The sequence below is a fragment of the Desmodus rotundus genome, chromosome 9, assembly GCF_022682495.2.
Source record: "Desmodus rotundus isolate HL8 chromosome 9, HLdesRot8A.1, whole genome shotgun sequence".
In the NCBI taxonomy this organism is placed as follows: Eukaryota; Metazoa; Chordata; class Mammalia; order Chiroptera; family Phyllostomidae; genus Desmodus; species Desmodus rotundus.
Window position 1 is genome coordinate 48,579,099 of NC_071395.1, and position 17,447 is coordinate 48,596,545.

Genomic DNA, 17,447 nt, shown 5'->3' on the forward strand with positions numbered 1-17,447 from the left:
GTGTGAATGAGTCAAGCAGTTTAAGGAGCAGAGGAGGCTGACAGGGCAGGAAGAGGTGAGGAGACAGGGGGGAAAAGGGTGGGCAGCAGGATTAGGGTCTGATCGATTGCTTATTTGTTTTAACACCCCTGAGGCTGTTGTGAATGGAGGAAGCAGGAGACCAGGGCAGCACCCAGGTAAGACCTGGGCCAGTGTCTTCAATAGGATATGAATCCCAGAAAGAAGTTTGTGCAGATGCTCTGGTGGGGCGGCTCAGTTGGTTGGAGTGTTGTCCTGTACACCAAAATGTTGTGGGTTCGATTCCCAATCAGAGCATACACCTAGGTTGAGGGTTTGATCCCTGGTCGGGGCGTGTAAAGGGGGCAACCTATCTATTGGTGTTTATCTCTCTACACTACTGTGTCTCTCCCTCTCTCTCTCTCTCTCTCTGTCGCTCAAATTGATAAACATATCCTTGGGTGAGGACTAAAACAAAGGGGAAAAAAATTGGGGGTAGATTTTAGGAGACTCTTCTATCTCTGTAATCCCATCACAAGCCTTGGCCCCAAAAGGACTTGGGTATGTATTTTGTAGACTTTAATTCTACCATCCACAGACACTCATTGGGCACCTCCTGTGTGCAGGGTACTGAGGACACAGCCGGGAACAGAACAGACACACTGACTCATACGCTGAAGGTCTCCTGGAGGAGATGACAATAAATAACCCTATTAACTATGAATTGTTGCAGTGAGAGCTGCAAGCTGCTAGGAGAGACCCCCTGAGTCTGGGAGGGCTTTCTGGAAGAAGCAACTTTGATACCAAAATCCACGGATAGTTAAGATTAGGCAAAGAGCAATGTGGACATGTGGGGTGTTCCAGCAGAGGGTAAAGCCTGGGGGGCCGGATAAGGTCAGAGAGCTCCCGAGAAGGGCAGGGTGGCAGAGACTCATTTAAAGGCAGCAGAGGGACCTCGTGGGTGGAAGAAAGGGGTGTGGGTTTTGTCCTTAGTGTCTTGGGAGCCACAGGAGGCTTTGTGGCAGGAAGTGCTATGTGGGGGCTTAGTATTTTTCTTTCACTTCCTGAGCGGCTTCAGCAGAGAGAAATGCAAACATATCCCTTGCCGGGAGACAGAGGCTCCTGTGTCCCGGAAGGACAGGGAGTCTCTAGGCCCCTGGCAACTTGGTCTGATGGTCACTACAGTATTTTGAGAATGAGCAGGGGGGAACCGGGTGAAGACGGGTGGCCCTCAGCTCCAGAGAAAAACACATGCAGGCTCCATGAGGAGTTTCTGAGAAGGCAAAGCCCAGGACTTGCCTGAGAGCAAATTAAAAACTAAAGTAAGCCCTGGCTGGTGTGGCTCAGTGGATTGAATGCCGGCCTGCAAACTGAAATGTCACCAGTTCGATTCCCAGCCGGGGCACATGCCTGGGTTTTGGGCCAGGTCCCTAGTTGGAGGCATGTGAGAGGCAACAGATCAATGTATCTCTCACACATCAATGTCTCTCTCCCCGCTTTCTCCCTCCCTTCCCCTCTCTCTAAAGATAAATAAATTAAATTTAAAAAAAACCCTAAAGTGATACAAACTCCCAATTTTCCTGCTGGCAAAAAAGCTCAGTCAAAGAGTAAACAAAGGAAATGGGTAAAAAGTTGAGCTTATATTATGGATAAAAATATCCCCGTTACATAAGCAACCCTTAGAAAGCATTAATAAAATGCCAGAAACTCTGCAGGCTATGAACCCGGAAATCATAGAAAATGAAGTACAAATGCCCCTTAAGCCCAGAAAAAAAAACCGCTAAGCCTCATTCAAAATAGGAGAAATGCAAATTAAAGTGATCAGGAAACCATATGATCATTTCAATGGATGCAGGAGAGATTTGACAAAATTCAACACCTATTCATGATTTGTAAAAATTTCTTAGCAATTTAGCAAATCAGATTTACATGAGAACTTCCTCCGACTGATAAGGAGCATCTGCCTAAAGAATCTACAGGTGTTATCACACTTACTGTGAAAGGCTGAATTGTGTCCCGAGACTGGGAACGAGACAGGATACCCATTCTTACAACTTCCATTCAACATTGTTCTGGAGCTCACGGCCACTGCCAGAGGGCTAAATAAATAAATGGCTTAAAGGTCAAAAAGGAAGAAGGAAAACTACCTGTTTGCAGATGATGCATAATTTATGTAAAAAGCCCAAGGAAATCTAGACAGCTACTAGAGTAAATGAATTTAGCAAGTTCACAGGTTAAAAAGTTAATATACAAAATTCTATTGCATTCTTATACACTATATGTTCTTATACAGTGTGGGGCAAAAGTAGGTTTATAGTTGTTCGTACAGAAAATAATACAATAATTAATAAATAACAATACAAGAATAAACTCTGTGTCTCACATACTCAAACTGTAAACCTACTTTAGCTCCATCCTGCATTGAACAATTGAAAAATGAAAATATTTTTGAAATCTCATTTTCAGCAGGAAAAAAAAAGGTAAAATACCTAGGGTTAAACCTAACAAAATAAGTCTAAGATCTCCACACTACGAGCTACAGCCATTGCTGAGAGAAATTCATGAAGACCTAAGTAAATGAAAAGATATTCCATGCTCATGGATTGGAAGACTCACTGTTAAGATGTCAGTTCTCCCCACACCGATCTACAATCAATGAAATCCCAATCTAAATTCAGCAGGACTTTTGAAAGACACTGACACCAACTTTAAAATTTATACAAAATTGTGCCTTGGCTGGTGTGGCTCAGTGGATTGAGCGCCGGCCTGCGAACCAAAGGGTAGCGGGTTTGATTCCCAGTCAGGGCACAGGCCTGGGTTGCAGGCCAGGTCCCCAGCGAGGGGCGTGCAAGAGGCAACCACACATTGCTGTTTCTCTCTGTTTCTCCCTTCCTTCCCCTCTGTCTAAAAGTAAATAAATAAAATCTTTAAAAAATGTATATGGAATTGCAAAGCACCTAGGATAATCAAAGTGATTTCTTGAAAGAATATAAAAGTCAGAGGACTTATTCCACCTGATTTCTAGGCTTGTCTTGGAGCTACAGTGATTAAAACAATTTGGTATTGGTGAAGGATATAAAACAGAATAGAGAGTAATAGACCCAGATAAATATAGCCAGTTGATTTTTTAAAAATTGCTTTTAGAGAGAGGCAGGAAGGGAGAGAGAGAAAGAAAACATTGATCTGTTGTTCCACCTATTTGTGCACTCACTGGTTGATTCTTGTATGTGCCCTGACTGGGGATCAGACCTGCAGCCTTGGTGTATTCCCCCGTTGGTTTTTGACACAGGTAGTAGGGCCATTAAATGGAGGAAAGGAAAGTCTTTTCAGCAAATGGTGCTGGAACAACTGGCCGTCATACAGAAAACAGCTCACATTAACCCCTTACCTAACACCATACCAAAAATTAACTCACAATGGATCCCAGACCTGAATGTAAAACCTAAAACTTTATAAGACTTCTAGAAAAAACAATAATAACAGCAAATTTTACAAAGTTGGAGTAGACAAAGTTTTCTTAGTTAGAAAAAGTTAATAATTACACTCCATCTCATTGTGCTCTTCAAAAGGCCCCGCTGAGAAAACAGAAAAGCAAGACATAGATCAGGAGAAAATATTTGCAAAGCCTGTATTAAACAAACAAAATACATATATTCGGAATATATAAACAACTCTTACAACTCAAGAATAAAAGACAAGAAATTCAATAAGAAAACGGGCCAAAGATTTGAACAGACCCTCCAGCAAAGAGGATAGATGAACGGCCATCAAGCACGTGAAGAGATGCCCAACACCGGTAGCCATCAGGGAAGGGCAAATCCAACCCACTGTGAGATACCCACTCACACACACCAGACTGGGCAAAACTAGGAAGCCAGCCAAGAACGTGTTGGCGATGCAATGCTGGTGGGAATGCAGAATGGTGCCGCCACCGTGGAAAACAGTTTTGCGGGTTCTTAATCATAGAATTACCTTACGACGCAGCCGCTCATAGGTATTTAGAGAAATGACAGCAGGTGTCCATACAATGACTTGTAAGTGAATGTTTGTAGTGGTGTTATTTGTAATAGTTCTAAACTGAAAACAAGCCAAATATTCAGGAGGTGAAAGACGATCAACCCGTGGTCCAGCCACACCATGGAATAGACTCGACAATAAAAGGGACTGAACGATCGGTAGGCACGCCAGCAGGGGGCACTCTCAGAATCATCACGCTGAGTGAATGAAGCACCATGAGATTCTGGAACACGCAGTTTAATGTTGATCATAGTCATAGTTTCCCAGATTTACACCTGTGTCAAAACGGTGTACAATGTGCATTTATTTTATTTTTATTTATTTTTAAAAAAATTTTATTGTTATTCAATTACAGTTGTATGCCTTTTCTCCCCATCCCTCCACCCCACCCCAGCCGAACCCCCCTCCCTCCACCAACTCCACCCTCCCCCTTGATTCTGTCCATGTGTCCTTTATAGTAGTTCCTGTAATCCCCTTTCCCCACTATCCCCTCCCCACTCCCCTCTGGCTATTGTTAGATTGTTCTTAACTTCAATGTCTCTGGTTATATTTTGTTTGCTTTTTTCTTCTGTTGATTATGTTCCAGTTAAAGGTGAGATCATATGGTATTTGTCCCTCACTGCCTGGCTTATTTCACTTAGCATAATGCTCTCCAGTTCCATCCATGCTGTTGCAAAGGGTAGAAGCTTCGTCTTTCTCTCTGCTGCATAGAATTCCATTGTGTAAATATACCATAGCTTTTGGATCCACTCGTTTGCTGATGGGCACTTAGGTTGCTTCCAGTACTTGGCTATTGTAAATTGTGCTGCTATGAACGTTGGGGTGCATAGGTTCTTTTGGATTGGTGTTTCAGGGTTCTTAGGGTGTAATCCCAGCAGCGGAATTGCTGGGTCAAAGGGTAGTTCCATTTTTAGTTTTCTGAGGAAATTCCATACTGTTTTCCACAGTGGCCGCACCAGTCTGCATTCCCACCAACAGTGCACTGGGTTCCCTTTTCTCCGCATCCTCTCCAACATTTGTTTGTGGATTTGTTTATGTTGGCATTTATTTTATTTTTTAAAAGATTTTAGGTATTTATTTTTTTTAGAGAGAGGTGAAGGGAGGGAGAAAGAGAGGGAGAGAAACATCAAAGTGTGGCTGCCTGTCGTGCGCCCCCAACTGGGGACCTGGCCCACAACCCAGGTATGTGCCCTGACTGGGAATCGAACTAGTGACTCTCTGGTTCGAAGGCCAGCACTCAATCCACTGAGCCACACCCGCCAGGACTGCATTTAAAGTATGTGCAATTTCTTATATTTGGAGTCTAAAAAGCAATAAATGAACTAACAAAACAGAAACAAACTCAGATACAGTGAACAAATTAAATTTGCCAAATGGGAGGGGTTTGAGGCTGGGTGAAAAAGGTGAAGGGATTAAGAAGTACCAATTGTCGGTTAAAAAGAAACAGTCACAAGGATGTAAAATACAATATAGGGAATATATATAGTTAATAATACTGTGATAACTACGTATGGTGTCAGATGAGTACTAGGCGTATCAGGGCAATCACTTCGTAAGTTATATAAATGCCTAATCACTGTATTGTACATCTGAAACTAGTATAATATTGTATGTCAACTGTAATTGAAGAATAAATTTAAAAAACTTAAATGTACAATTTACTGTACTCCAATTATACGTCAATAAGTTGAAATGGTGGGTAGGAGGGAAAAAAAGAAATAACGAGGGGCCATTTTCCACCTGTCAGACTGACACAGATGAAAAGTGTGAGAACTCAGTGTTTTCTCAGGGTCCGTAGAAACAAATTCTCCTTTGCTGCAGTCAGGAGTGGAAATGGCTCAGCTCTACAGAGTGGATGAGTTGGGAACTAAAGAAATTACCCTGGGACCCAGCAAGTCTCCTTTAAGCAAATGAGCCTTCCAGGAATGACACCTATGCAGGGTTATTTATTCACCTTAGCCTTCTGTGTAACAGCAACCATCCGAAATGACCTAAATGCCTAGCTAGAGGGGACTTGCTGGGTAAACGATGGCCATTCTCAGCACGACATGGTAGGCGACTGTGCAAAAGAATAAGGCAGCACGATGCTGACAACATGGAAAGACTTGGTGAAGGAAAAAGCAAGGTGCACATCCACCCGGGCTGGAAGCCTCCGTTTGTGGAGAAAGAGAACAGCTGATGTGGACTTCCTCTGCGTAGACGCTGTCTGCATCGACACCTGAATAACTTGTGCCCCTGGTGGCCCCTGGGGAGGGGTACCGGGGAGCCACGATCAGCAAAAGAGGGAGGCTTAGTTTATATCTTTTGTTTTCTTGTGCCTGTTGAATTTTGTATTTGTTCACAGCATTTAAAAGGTAAGTGTTTCATCAGAAAAGAAACTATATGTAACCACATAAGATGGGAGAGAAAGTGGGAGCTACTGGAGCGGTTGTTTGGACTTTGACCATGAACCCAAACAATCGTATTGTTAATGACAACAGCAGACATATATCAGGAGCTCAGCAGTGCACCAGACAGCTACTACAGCTTCTTCGTCTTTTTTAAAAGATCTATTTATTCATTTTTTTAGAGGGAGGGGAAGGGAGAGAGAGAGAAATATTGATCAGTTGCCTCTCATAGGGCTGGACCACAAGCCAGGCATGTGCCCTGACCAGGAATCGAACCGGTGACCTTTTCCCTTTGCAGGACGACAAGCGTGCCACGCCGGTCAGAGCAACCATAGCCTCTTACGTGTAGCAGTTCACCTGATCCTCTGAAACAGTCTCAGAGGTGTGTGTGCTATGATCCCCATTTACAGAGGGGGAAACTGAGGCTGGGAGGTGAAGTGACAGGAAGAAAGAGGCTGCAGCATACTTTGCTCCCCGCTGTCTCACAGTGCTCTAGGAGCTCCCTCATTAGGCTGAGCAAAGGAGAAAGGGGTGTGGCCCCTGGCTGGGGTAGGGGAGACACTGCCTGAGGACCAGAGGCCCCCCCCTTCTTCATTTTTCTCCCTAGCACATATCACTCTGCCCAGATGCATGTTTTTCTTATATCCTGTTTTTGTTCATTTACCCCACTCGTATGTTAAGCCCCTCAGGCTGGAGTCTTTGGTTGCCCCGTTCAGGGCTGTGTCCCTAGAGCCTGGTACACAATAGCTATTTAAGGAATGAATAAACTAATGAATCGACTCATTCGGGAGGGTTGGGAGCAGGGATCATTGGAGAAAGGAGGCCAGCGTCTGGGTCGGGTGGTAACAAGGGTACAGGGGAATGGGTGGCTTGGAGGCATTTTGGGGACTAAGGGACTGGAGCAGAACTCCAACCAGGTGAGCCCTGGAAGGATGGAGGCTGCAAGACAGAAAAGGGGGTGAGCAGAGTAGGAAGGCTGGGCTTGTGGTCCGAGGTCCCAGACCAGCTTTCCCTGCTTGGATCCCTGCATGGCTGGAGGCTGGGCGGGGTGGAAGGGAGGTGCACTGTGGCAAGGTGGTGGGTCGGGGGTACAACAGGGAGCCAAAATATTAAAAAAAAACAAACACAAATCTCGTTAAGCAGACTTTAGGCAGAACACACACATCCCTCCAAACTTTCCAGCTGCAGGGCCAGTTACCCTGACCCAGACCTTGGAAATGGAAGTGCCAGGCCTCAAGCTGGGGCCCTTCCTCCCCACTTCTTCCTCTTCCCCTCCTTTGGCCCCTCTCCTGCCCTCCCCTGGGGCACTTGATTTATGCCCCAGGCCCTGCCCTGAACTTTTCAGGACCTCTTTCCACCAGCTGTTTGCTCCACAGCCTGGGGAAACTGAGGCCCAGATCCCTGAGTTTGCACACAAAGGGAGGGGCACAACCAGCAGGAGCAGCACTCCTGCCTCCCCAGTACTAAAGATTATAGGCCATTTAAATCTCACAACAGTCCTGACCAGGGTGGCTCAGTTGCTTGGGTGTTGGTTGAGCATTGTCTCGAAAAGCAAAGGTGGCCAGTTCGATTCCTGGTCAGAGTTGCGGGTTTGCTCCCGGGTCAGGGCGTGTAGGAGAGGCAATCGATCGGTGTTTCTATCCCTCTCTTTCTCTCTCCCTTCCTCGCTATCTAATAATTAATTAATTAATTAACTAAAATGAATAACTCTCACAACAGTCCTACCTTCTGGGAACTATCATTAGCCTCATCTTACAGGTGGGGAAACTGAGGGCGAGAGCATCGATGCACTCAGCGAGATTCTAACCTGTGGCTGCCCCGCAAAAGGGTCCGGACTACCACCCGACCTGCCTAGGCCGGGCAGAGACAGGCAAGGGCTCTGCTTCCACCTGGTGGACCCTCCGGGCAGTGCCGTTTGGTTGGCGTCATCTCTCCGCTGGCGTTTGGGGCGTTTGGGGCAGGGTAGAGGCCAGAGCAAAACCACAGATAAAGGTAACTCTGTAATTATAAAAGAGAGCATAAATGCATTGCTCTCCTTTTGTCAAAAAGCAGCTGTATAAAAATACATATTAATCACATTGTTGGGCTTATAACATGTGTATTTGACAATAACAGCACAAGGGAGTGGAGGGAGCCAAGCTAAATTGGAGCAAGGAAATGACACCAGGTAGTAACTCTCATCCACGAAAACTAATGAAGGGAACTGGAAAGTTGAAAGGGGAAATTAATAGAACAAACTCTACTGATATGTACTTGTCTTCTTCCATTTTTTGCTTCTTCAACATACAATTGTATGAAGTGGTAATTATAACAATGCACAATTTTTAACATATGCAGATGTGGTATGTATAACAATAACAGTACAATAATAACAACAACTGCACAAAAGGGGAGGAGGAAATGAGCTATACGGGAGTCACATTTCTATGCCATTAAAATCAAGGCAGCAAAAATCTAAAGTAGATTCTAAGTTACAATGTATATGTTCAGCCCTAAAGGAACCACTAAGGAAATAACTGAAAAACATATATTGAAAAAATCATTAAAGGAATCAAAATGTTACACTAGAGAACAGTTACTCCATGCAATGGGAAGCGGTAAAGGAAGAATACACAAACAAGAACAAAAGACGTGAGGTGTAGAAAAACAAAAGTAAAATGGCAGATGTCACCTTGTGAAAATGACAGTCCTCCCCAAATTGGTCTACAGATTCAATGCAGTCCCCATCGAACTCCCAGGGACTTCTTTACAGAAATTGACAAAGTGATGCTAAAATTTATATGAAAATTCAAGGGACCCATAACAGCCTTTTTTGATTTTTTCAAAAAGACTTTATTTATTTTTAGAGTGAGGGGAAGGGAGGGAAACTTCTTGGTTGCCTCTCCCATGCCCCCAAATGGGGACCTGGCCCACAACCCAGGCCTGTGACCTGACCAGGAATCCAACAGGTGACCTTTTGGTTTGCAGGTTGGCGTTCAATCCACTGAACCATGTCAGCCAAGGGCTGACCTTAAAAGAGAAGAACAAAATTGGAGCATTTGCACTGGCTGGTGTGGCTCAGTAGATTGAGTGCAGGCCTGTAAACCAAAGGGTTGCCAGTTCAATTCCCAGGCAGGGTACATCCCTGGATTGCAGGCCAGGTCCCCAGTAAGGGGTGCTCCAGAGGCAACCTCACATTGATGTTTTTCTCCCCCTCTTACTCCCTCTCTCTAATAATAAATAAATAAAATCTTTAAAAAAAAAGAATTATGAATCTAGCCCTGGCTGGTATGGCTCCGTCTCAGTGGTTTGAACGCTAGTCTGAGAACCAAAAGGTCACCGGTTGGATTCCCTGTCTCAACCCAATCAAGAAAGTGAAAGGGGGAAATTTTTTTTTAATTTTTAAAGAAAGTGAAAAGATAACTCACAGAATAAAGTTTGCAAATCTTGTATCACATAAGGAACTATATATCTATAGAATATACAAAAAGCTCTTACAACTCAATAATTTTTAAAAACCTCACTTAAAATGGGCAAAGAATTTGAATAGACATTTTCCCAAAGAAGATCTATGAGGCCCTGGCCGGGTAGCTCAGCTGGTTAGAGCATCGTCCCAATACACCAAAGTTGCAGGTTTGATTCCTGGTCAGGACACATACAAGAATCAACCAATGAATGAATAAATAAGTGGAACAACAAGTTGATGTTTCTTTCTCTCTCAAATCAATAAATTAAGAAAATTTTTAGATTTTATTTATTGTTAGAGAGAGGAGGGAGATAGGAAAAGAGGGAGAGAAATAATTTTTAAAAAGATATACATTTGGCCAATAAGCACATGAAAAGGTGCCCAACACCATTAGTCATCAAGGAAAAGCAAATCTAAACCACAAGAAGATACCACTTCCCACCCACTAGGATGGTTATAATAAAAAGAAAGACAAACAATAAAAAATGTTGATGAGGATGTGGAGAAGTTGGAACCCTCTGTAGATTGCTGATGGGAATGTAAAATGGGGCAGGCATGTTAGAAATTGGTCTAACATGTTCCTCAAAAGGTTAAACATAGAATTACCACATGAGGCAGCAATTCCACTCCTAGCTACACATCCGAGAGAAATGAAAACATACACTGAGCCAAAGATTTGCATGCAAATTTCAGTATCTCATTATTTGCAATAGCCAAAAAATGGAAACCACACAAACGTCCATCAACTGATGAATGGATTAACAAGATACTGTACAGCCATACAATGGAATACTATTCAGCAGTAATGAGAAATGAGGTACTGAGCCGGGAAACACTGGGAATGAATCTTGAAAACGTTATGTTCAGGGAAAGAAGTCAATCACAAAAGACCTCATTTTGTCTGATTCCAATCATGTAAAATGTCTGGAATAGGCATGTCCATAGAGGCAGAAAGTAGATTTCTAGTTGCCTAGGGCTGGGAAGGGGAGGGAATGGACAATGACTGCTAAGGGCTAAGGGCGAGGGTTTCTTTGGGGAATACTGGAAATGTTCTAAATTTTATGATGGCGGTTGCACAACTGTGCACATATTGATACTGAATATATGAATGTGTCTGTGGAAAAATCGTAGTAAAAACCATTGAATTGTACAATTTAAATGGCTGAATTGTATGGTATGTGAACTGTATGTCAATGAAGCTATTATTTAATTTTTTAAAAAAGAGAAAGACTAACTGGGCTCAGTTGTAAGCTCCTCCAAAAACTTCCTCCCCTCCCTAAAATAAACCTTCCAATTTATCCTTTCTCAGCTTGAAGTCATGAGCTGTTTGCGGTTCTTTCCATTTCCATTTTCAGTCTCCCCTCCAGGAGAGCCTCTTTGCAGGAGCCCCTCAAAGGTGGGGGCTGCACCTAGATCAGTTCTAGTGCCCCTACCCCCATCTCCACCCCCACGATGCCCCAGGAGCTGCACGGAAGGCAAGCAGATGGGGTTTGAATCTCTGCTACTAGGAGACACAAACAAGCCGTGGCTGGTGTGGTTCAGTGGATTGAGCGCCAGCCTGTTAACCAAGGGGTTGCTGGTTCCATTCCCAGCCAGGGCACCTGTCGCAATTGCTGACCAGGCCCTCAGTTGGAAGTGTGCGAGAGGCAACCACACATTGATGTTTCTCTCCCTCTCCTTCTCCCTCCCTTTCCCTCTCTCTAAAGATAAGTAAACAAGACCCCTTTTAAAAACAAGACCCCTTTTAAAAAGATACAAACTTCCATTTATAAAAATAAATACAGACCAGGTCCCCATAATAACAACTAGCATCCCAGCGCTTAATGAATGCTAGCTCTTGTTCATCGCTCTGCACTCGGCTTTTCCGTGGGTTAGCGCATCTCATTATTGTCCCATTTCTAGGAGGAAAAGAGTAGTATTACTTCCATTTTAAAAATGAAAACTCTCAGGTCCGTGGCTCGAGACCTACGTAACACACCTCCCAGAAAAGTGCTGCGATCGTATAATAAACACCGCGCCCACCGAGATCTGTTCTATTTATACAGAAGCTTCTCTGCGAACACGAACGCCACCAGTGCGCAGAGGCCCCTCCGAGCGACTACCACTATCCGCGCGCCGACGGGGCCGCACGGCCGCAGCGGAACCGGAGGGACTAGCCGCGCTACCTCTTGGGACTGTAGTCCAGCTGCAAAGGGAGGGGGAACAGTAAAGAGGTTGGTGTATCTGGAGCCAACGAAGAAACAGATTTAATCGAGTGAGCGGCTAAGAGCCAATGGATGCGCGGCTACGAGAGGGCGGGACTTCCGGAAACAAAGTCCTGGTGAGCAGCTGCGCGAGGGTGGACACTTCCTTTTGTGGGTGGTGGCGCACACGGAGACATCGCTATGAAGGCCTCGGGCACGGTAAAGTCTCCATAACAGGGGAGGGGGCTGTGGAACCTGTCGAGGACCGAATGCGGGGGGGGTCCAAGGGCGGTTACAGGCTGCGTTGAGGGTGCGCACTCCCCGCTGGTCTCTGCGTGGCCGCGTGCGGGCGCCCAGAGATGCAGCCAACATGGCGGCCATTCTGGGTCCCGCGTGGAGATGCCGGTTCTTGATCCGGGCCGGCTCGGGAATCACGGAGTCTGGGAGGCCGGGTTCCCTTTCTAGGGGAAGGGACACGTTGCACGATATGGAGACGCGCGTTACCGGAGCTCCTCGAGTTTCCGAATCAATTGCATATTGAACGTGGGTGGAAGCAGTACTTTCCCATTTTTTCTTGTATGACTGAGAAATAGAAGTTGTTTACAAACTCTAATTGACAACGAGAGTGCGAGCTTTACTGCTGTGGCAAGTGTCGGGCAAATTCAAAGGGTCTCTGGTGCAGAAGTGGAAAGTAGGACCTGCAGAAAAACAGGGCGGGAGGCGTCATGTACAGGTCTCCAGATTCAGTATCTACGCTGGGAAAGGGTCCGTGTCGATCCCTTTTAGAGCAGAGATCCGCGAGCCCGATGTGTTGGATTAAGAGCCGAGTTTGTGGCATTTGGGGCTGTCTGCTATTGGTCTTAGGAAACTGATGGCGAGTCATTTGGGTAGGTGGCTCTTTTTGTGCTGTGTCATAGGGCTTGCATTTGGCAGGCATTGCATCCGTGTAAACAGGGAAGTTTTGGAATTCAAATCTTCTTGGGCATCTGGGAAAACTGGGGCACCTCTAAGTTGCATGGCAGCGGTGCGGGGAGCCCAGGGCTGCAGAGGGAACTGCAATCTTGTCCTGGTACTGCTTGGAGTGGTCCGTGAGATCCCAGGCTTGTCACTGTCTCTGAGCCTCAGAGTGAAAGAGAACTTTGGCAAGGTGTTGTGAGCTGCGGAGATGCTGTGGAGGAAGGAGGTTGCCTAGCTGTTCTGAGCCTGAGACTGCAGGTTCAGGTCTCCACTTTTCCTACAAGTGTAATGAGAAAGGGTGGGACAGTGGGGGTCATAGTCCTTCCCAGCTTTTCGGAGCCAGGGCAAAGGGCACGCAGCCTTTACTTTTATTGGGAAGGTTGGAGCGTGGCGTGACCCACAATCACCTGGATTCCCCATGGAAGCCCCGGGGATGGGACTCTTTCCTCCTGTGTCCCCTGATCGTCACCCCCAAGCTTGGGAAAGAACGATGCTTCTCTGCGTTGCCTGGGTGCTCATCCCACCTCACTCCTGATTCTGTTTCAGCTGCGAGAGTACAAGGTGGTGGGGCGCTGCCTGCCCACCCCTAAGTGCCACACACCGCCCCTCTACCGCATGCGCATCTTTGCACCTAACCACGTTGTTGCCAAGTCCCGCTTCTGGTACTTTGTGTCTCAACTGAAGAAGATGAAGAAATCTTCAGGGGAAATCGTCTACTGTGGGCAGGTACGGGGTGTCCAAGACAGGGTGAGGTCTGCAGTGGGTTCACACCTTCCATGGGGCAGCCTTGGCCCCACAGAGTTACTACCCTTCAGATCCCTAGTCCTGTTCAGGGTCCTAGGTGGGATGGGATGGGTGTGTCTCAGGGATCTTAATGAGAAAGCCCAAGACCCGGGGGTGGCGTGGTAGGTGCCCTGGATCACCTGGGCACATTGCCATGATGGGTGCTGGACTCTACCTACACTGTAAGGCTGCACTGGGCAGCAGCTGGTTTTCAGCCCAGCTGGTCCCTGGAGGGTTGTGTTTGGGAAGAATCAGGACCTATGCCGGTCCCCACAGGGGAAGTAACCTTGACCGCTCTCCCTCCCCCACTTCTGCTGTGGAAATTGCTGGTTGGCAGGTTGCTCTTAGATCTCTGAAGGTTTGGGAGCTGTCCTCGGAGCAGCAAGGGTAGAGGTATTGGCTCAGTGACGGTAGGGGCCAGGGGGAGACCTCCTTACTGCTCTCCCCTCAGCCAGTCCTTTCCTTGGCAGGTGTTCGAAAAATCCCCTCTTCGGGTGAAGAACTTTGGTATCTGGCTGCGCTACGACTCCCGCAGTGGGACCCACAACATGTACCGGGAGTACCGGGACCTGACCACCGCAGGCGCCGTCACCCAGTGCTGTAAGTCGCTGTGGCCCCCAGCCGGGTCCTTCCTTTTGCTTATTTATTTTTAAGGGTTTTTTTTTTTTTTTTTTTTTTTAAATTTATATTGAGGGAAGGGAGGGAGAGAGGGAGAGAAACATCAGTGTGTGGTTGCCTCTCACACATCCCCCACTGGGGACACAGCCCACAACCCAGGCGTGTGCCCTGACTGGAATGAAGCCAGCGACCCTTTGGTTCGCAGGCCGGCACTCAGTCCACTGAGCCACCAGCAGGGTGGGTCCTCCCTTTTTCAGAGTCAGCACTGACGGACATGTGCAGCTCAGTGTGACACCTCCCCAGACTGAGGCGGGGCAGATGCAGGAAGCTTTGGGGAGTGCTTGGAGGCTGCCCCAGGGGTGGTGATGTGATGTTCAGGGTGGGTGTTTGCTTAGGAGACAGGAGTGGGGAGGATGTCCTAGGCACATCTTTTTCTGGGACCTGGCAGCAGGTGGACCTTTGGGGGTCAACCTCTGATATACCCACCCATAACTGTGTCTAGCCCCTGTCCTGTGTTGGGACCTGTAGTGGCCCGAGGCACTCCCAGGTGGGCCATGTGTCAGGGCCAAAGCCCAAGCACCTAAACCCAAGAACTGCTGTTTGTTGTAGCAGCAGTTTAAACAGAGGTGCTGACAGCAAGTGGATCTCGTCGCCTTTGGGGGCTGTGGCTGTGCCCCTCAAAGTGAATTGGGAGGTTCTACACTCCTGGTGGCCAGATGAGTCCCCCAGGCAGGCACCTGATTGGAGTTTGGGGAAATACCCGTAGACCCTACTGCGTCTTCACTCTGCCCACTCCCGTTCCCTGCAGACCGAGACATGGGGGCCCGGCATCGTGCCCGCGCCCACTCCATCCAGATCATGAAGGTGGAGGAGATTGCGGCCAGCAAGTGCCGCCGGCCAGCAGTCAAGCAGTTCCATGTGAGTGCACTGGGGCCCTTGCTGGGCTGACGTGGGTTCCCCCCAGCCTCGGGTTTGACGCAGGAGCCTGGTGGGAGTTGTCCCCACTTCAGCAGACCGTTCAAAGGATAATGTTAAGAGGCTTCCACCCCCCCCCTCACCTGCCTCTCTTTGTTGTAGGACTCCAAGATCAAGTTCCCGCTGCCCCACCGGGTCCTTCGTCGCCAGCACAAGCCACGCTTCACCACCAAGAGGCCCAATACCTTCTTTTAGATGCAGGGCCCCCGTGTCCCCTGGTCTACCCAAATAAACTCCTCAGGAAAACCGGGGCGCTCAGACTGACTTGTTTTTTTTGCACACCCTGCAGAACTCAACAGGGCGCAGCTAAACTATGAGTTCTCTGCTCTGGGAGGGGTCTTCCTCAAGTAGAGCCCACACAGTGAGATCTCCTGAAGGGGGGTCCCAGGAATGGTAAGGGTTTCAGCCCCAAGCACTGTTCTGCCCACTCAGTTCCCTGGGGCTTTGTCTGGTGAGGAGCTGTCATGGGTGGAGTCCTGGCATGAGAGGGACGAGTTTTCAGCCTTGTCAAGCCCTTCATGAGCTTTGAGGTACACTGTAGGCCACAGGTTTGGCCCCCAAATTGTCCCACCTGCCTCATTAAACACGGGTCTCCACCTCTCCCTGAAATTCTGGTGGTAAGATGTGGCAGCTGGACCCTGGGGGAGTCAGAACTGGGGTGGGCCCTCTCCTGGCCTAGAACCTCGTTCTTGGTTCCAGGGTCCTCAGAGGAGACACGAGATGGTGGTCAAGAGGGACACAAGCCTGCGGTGCTTGAGTTCTACTTCCCATCCTGGGGCCCCTTGAGTGAACCTGTCCTCTTCCTGCCCAGGGTGTTTGAGGGCATCTGTCTCCAGGAAACCACTCAAGACCTGGGAAGTTCCAGGCATGAAGCTAATGCCACCCTGGCTGAGTCCTCAACCAGGAGGCTGAGGTGTGTCACCTTGGACCCTCTGAGCATTGGTGTCCAGGCCACCTACCAATGTACTCAGTCAACCATGCTTGGGGTGCAAGCAGTGGGCACAGGCTGGGCGAGAGCCACCATGCATCAGGAGGGGGCCCAAGCACAAAAAGGCAGGAGAAGGCAACCAGGCCTGGGGTGTTGTGGGTAGGGGGACAGCCATTGCCCGCAGGGAGTAAGGTACTGTGCGTGATTGCCCTGGTGGTTTCCCGGAAATCAAGCAACTTAAACCCGCCTGTGCTTGGAGGGACCAGATACCCAGGGCCCAGCATGTGCACAGCCAGCCATTCTCACAGGAAAGCAGCCTCTGGGTCCCAGGTTGTGGGGCCCTCACGGCTGCTTTGCCTGCTGTTCCAACAGTTGACTCCTCACCTCTGGGCCTTTGCACTTGCTGTGCTCTTTGCTGGGTCTGCTCTCTGCAGATTGTCGATGGCTGGGTCGGCCTCGGTAATGTTTCTGAGCCACACGTCTACTCATGCAACTTGGTTTTCTGTCCCCTGCCAGACTAAGTCTAAGCGCAGGAACCACCTCTGTCACTGTCCCCAGCAGAGTTTCTGTAAGCTTGTGGGACCCGGAAGAGGGCAGTGATGGCCAGTCAATATCCCTCCACCATTGTCTGTACCACACAGGGTAGGAATGCGAAATTGCTGGGCCAGGTGTTTGAGTTTGGTGCTGCCAAAATATCCTCCATAGCTAAATCTATATCCAGGACACTTCCCAGCATCATAAAGAAGAGGTCTTGGTTTTCTCCAGCCTTCCCAGCACTGGTGGGCTTAGTTAACTTGATGGTTGGGGGAAGAAAATCATATCCTAGGATTCACTTTTGTTTTTATGAAGTAGATACTCTCTCCCCCTCCCCCTGTTAAAATGATTTGTATGACCTTTGCTCATTACCGGGCTGCTGGTTATTGGCTTGTAAATCTTGTGGGGTTTTATACGTCCTCGTGTAGGGCAAAGTTTTGGGAATAATCTCCCCATGTATGTTGCAAATACATATTTGCCTTGAGGAGTTCATTAATTGTGTTTGTGGCAGAAAGTCCTAGTTTCCCTAAATATTCCTTCTCTCCTCCACTAATTGGATCTCCATAGGATGCTGCCCAGGAAAAGTTCCCCAGCGTGCCTTGCAGTTAGGGGTGGCCATGTAA

General features: G+C 47.7%; 1 protein-coding gene and 1 non-coding gene across 2 annotated transcripts; both read left to right on the forward strand.

Annotated features, from left to right (window-relative positions):
- Positions 1 to 12,158: 12,158 nt before the first annotated feature.
- RPL18A (ribosomal protein L18a) lies at positions 12,159 to 15,613 on the forward strand. The gene is made up of 5 exons (XM_024560788.3): positions 12,159 to 12,248; positions 13,533 to 13,712; positions 14,240 to 14,369; positions 15,196 to 15,305; positions 15,465 to 15,613. The coding sequence occupies exons 1-5, from the start codon at positions 12,231 to 12,233 to the stop codon at positions 15,555 to 15,557; spliced, it is 531 nt and encodes a 176-aa protein (XP_024416556.2). The 5' UTR covers positions 12,159 to 12,230; the 3' UTR covers positions 15,558 to 15,613.
- LOC112305281 (small nucleolar RNA SNORA68) lies at positions 14,961 to 15,092 on the forward strand. Its single transcript, XR_002974810.1, has one exon. It is a non-coding gene; the product is annotated as a small nucleolar RNA SNORA68 (small nucleolar RNA).
- Positions 15,614 to 17,447: the final 1,834 nt, after the last annotated feature.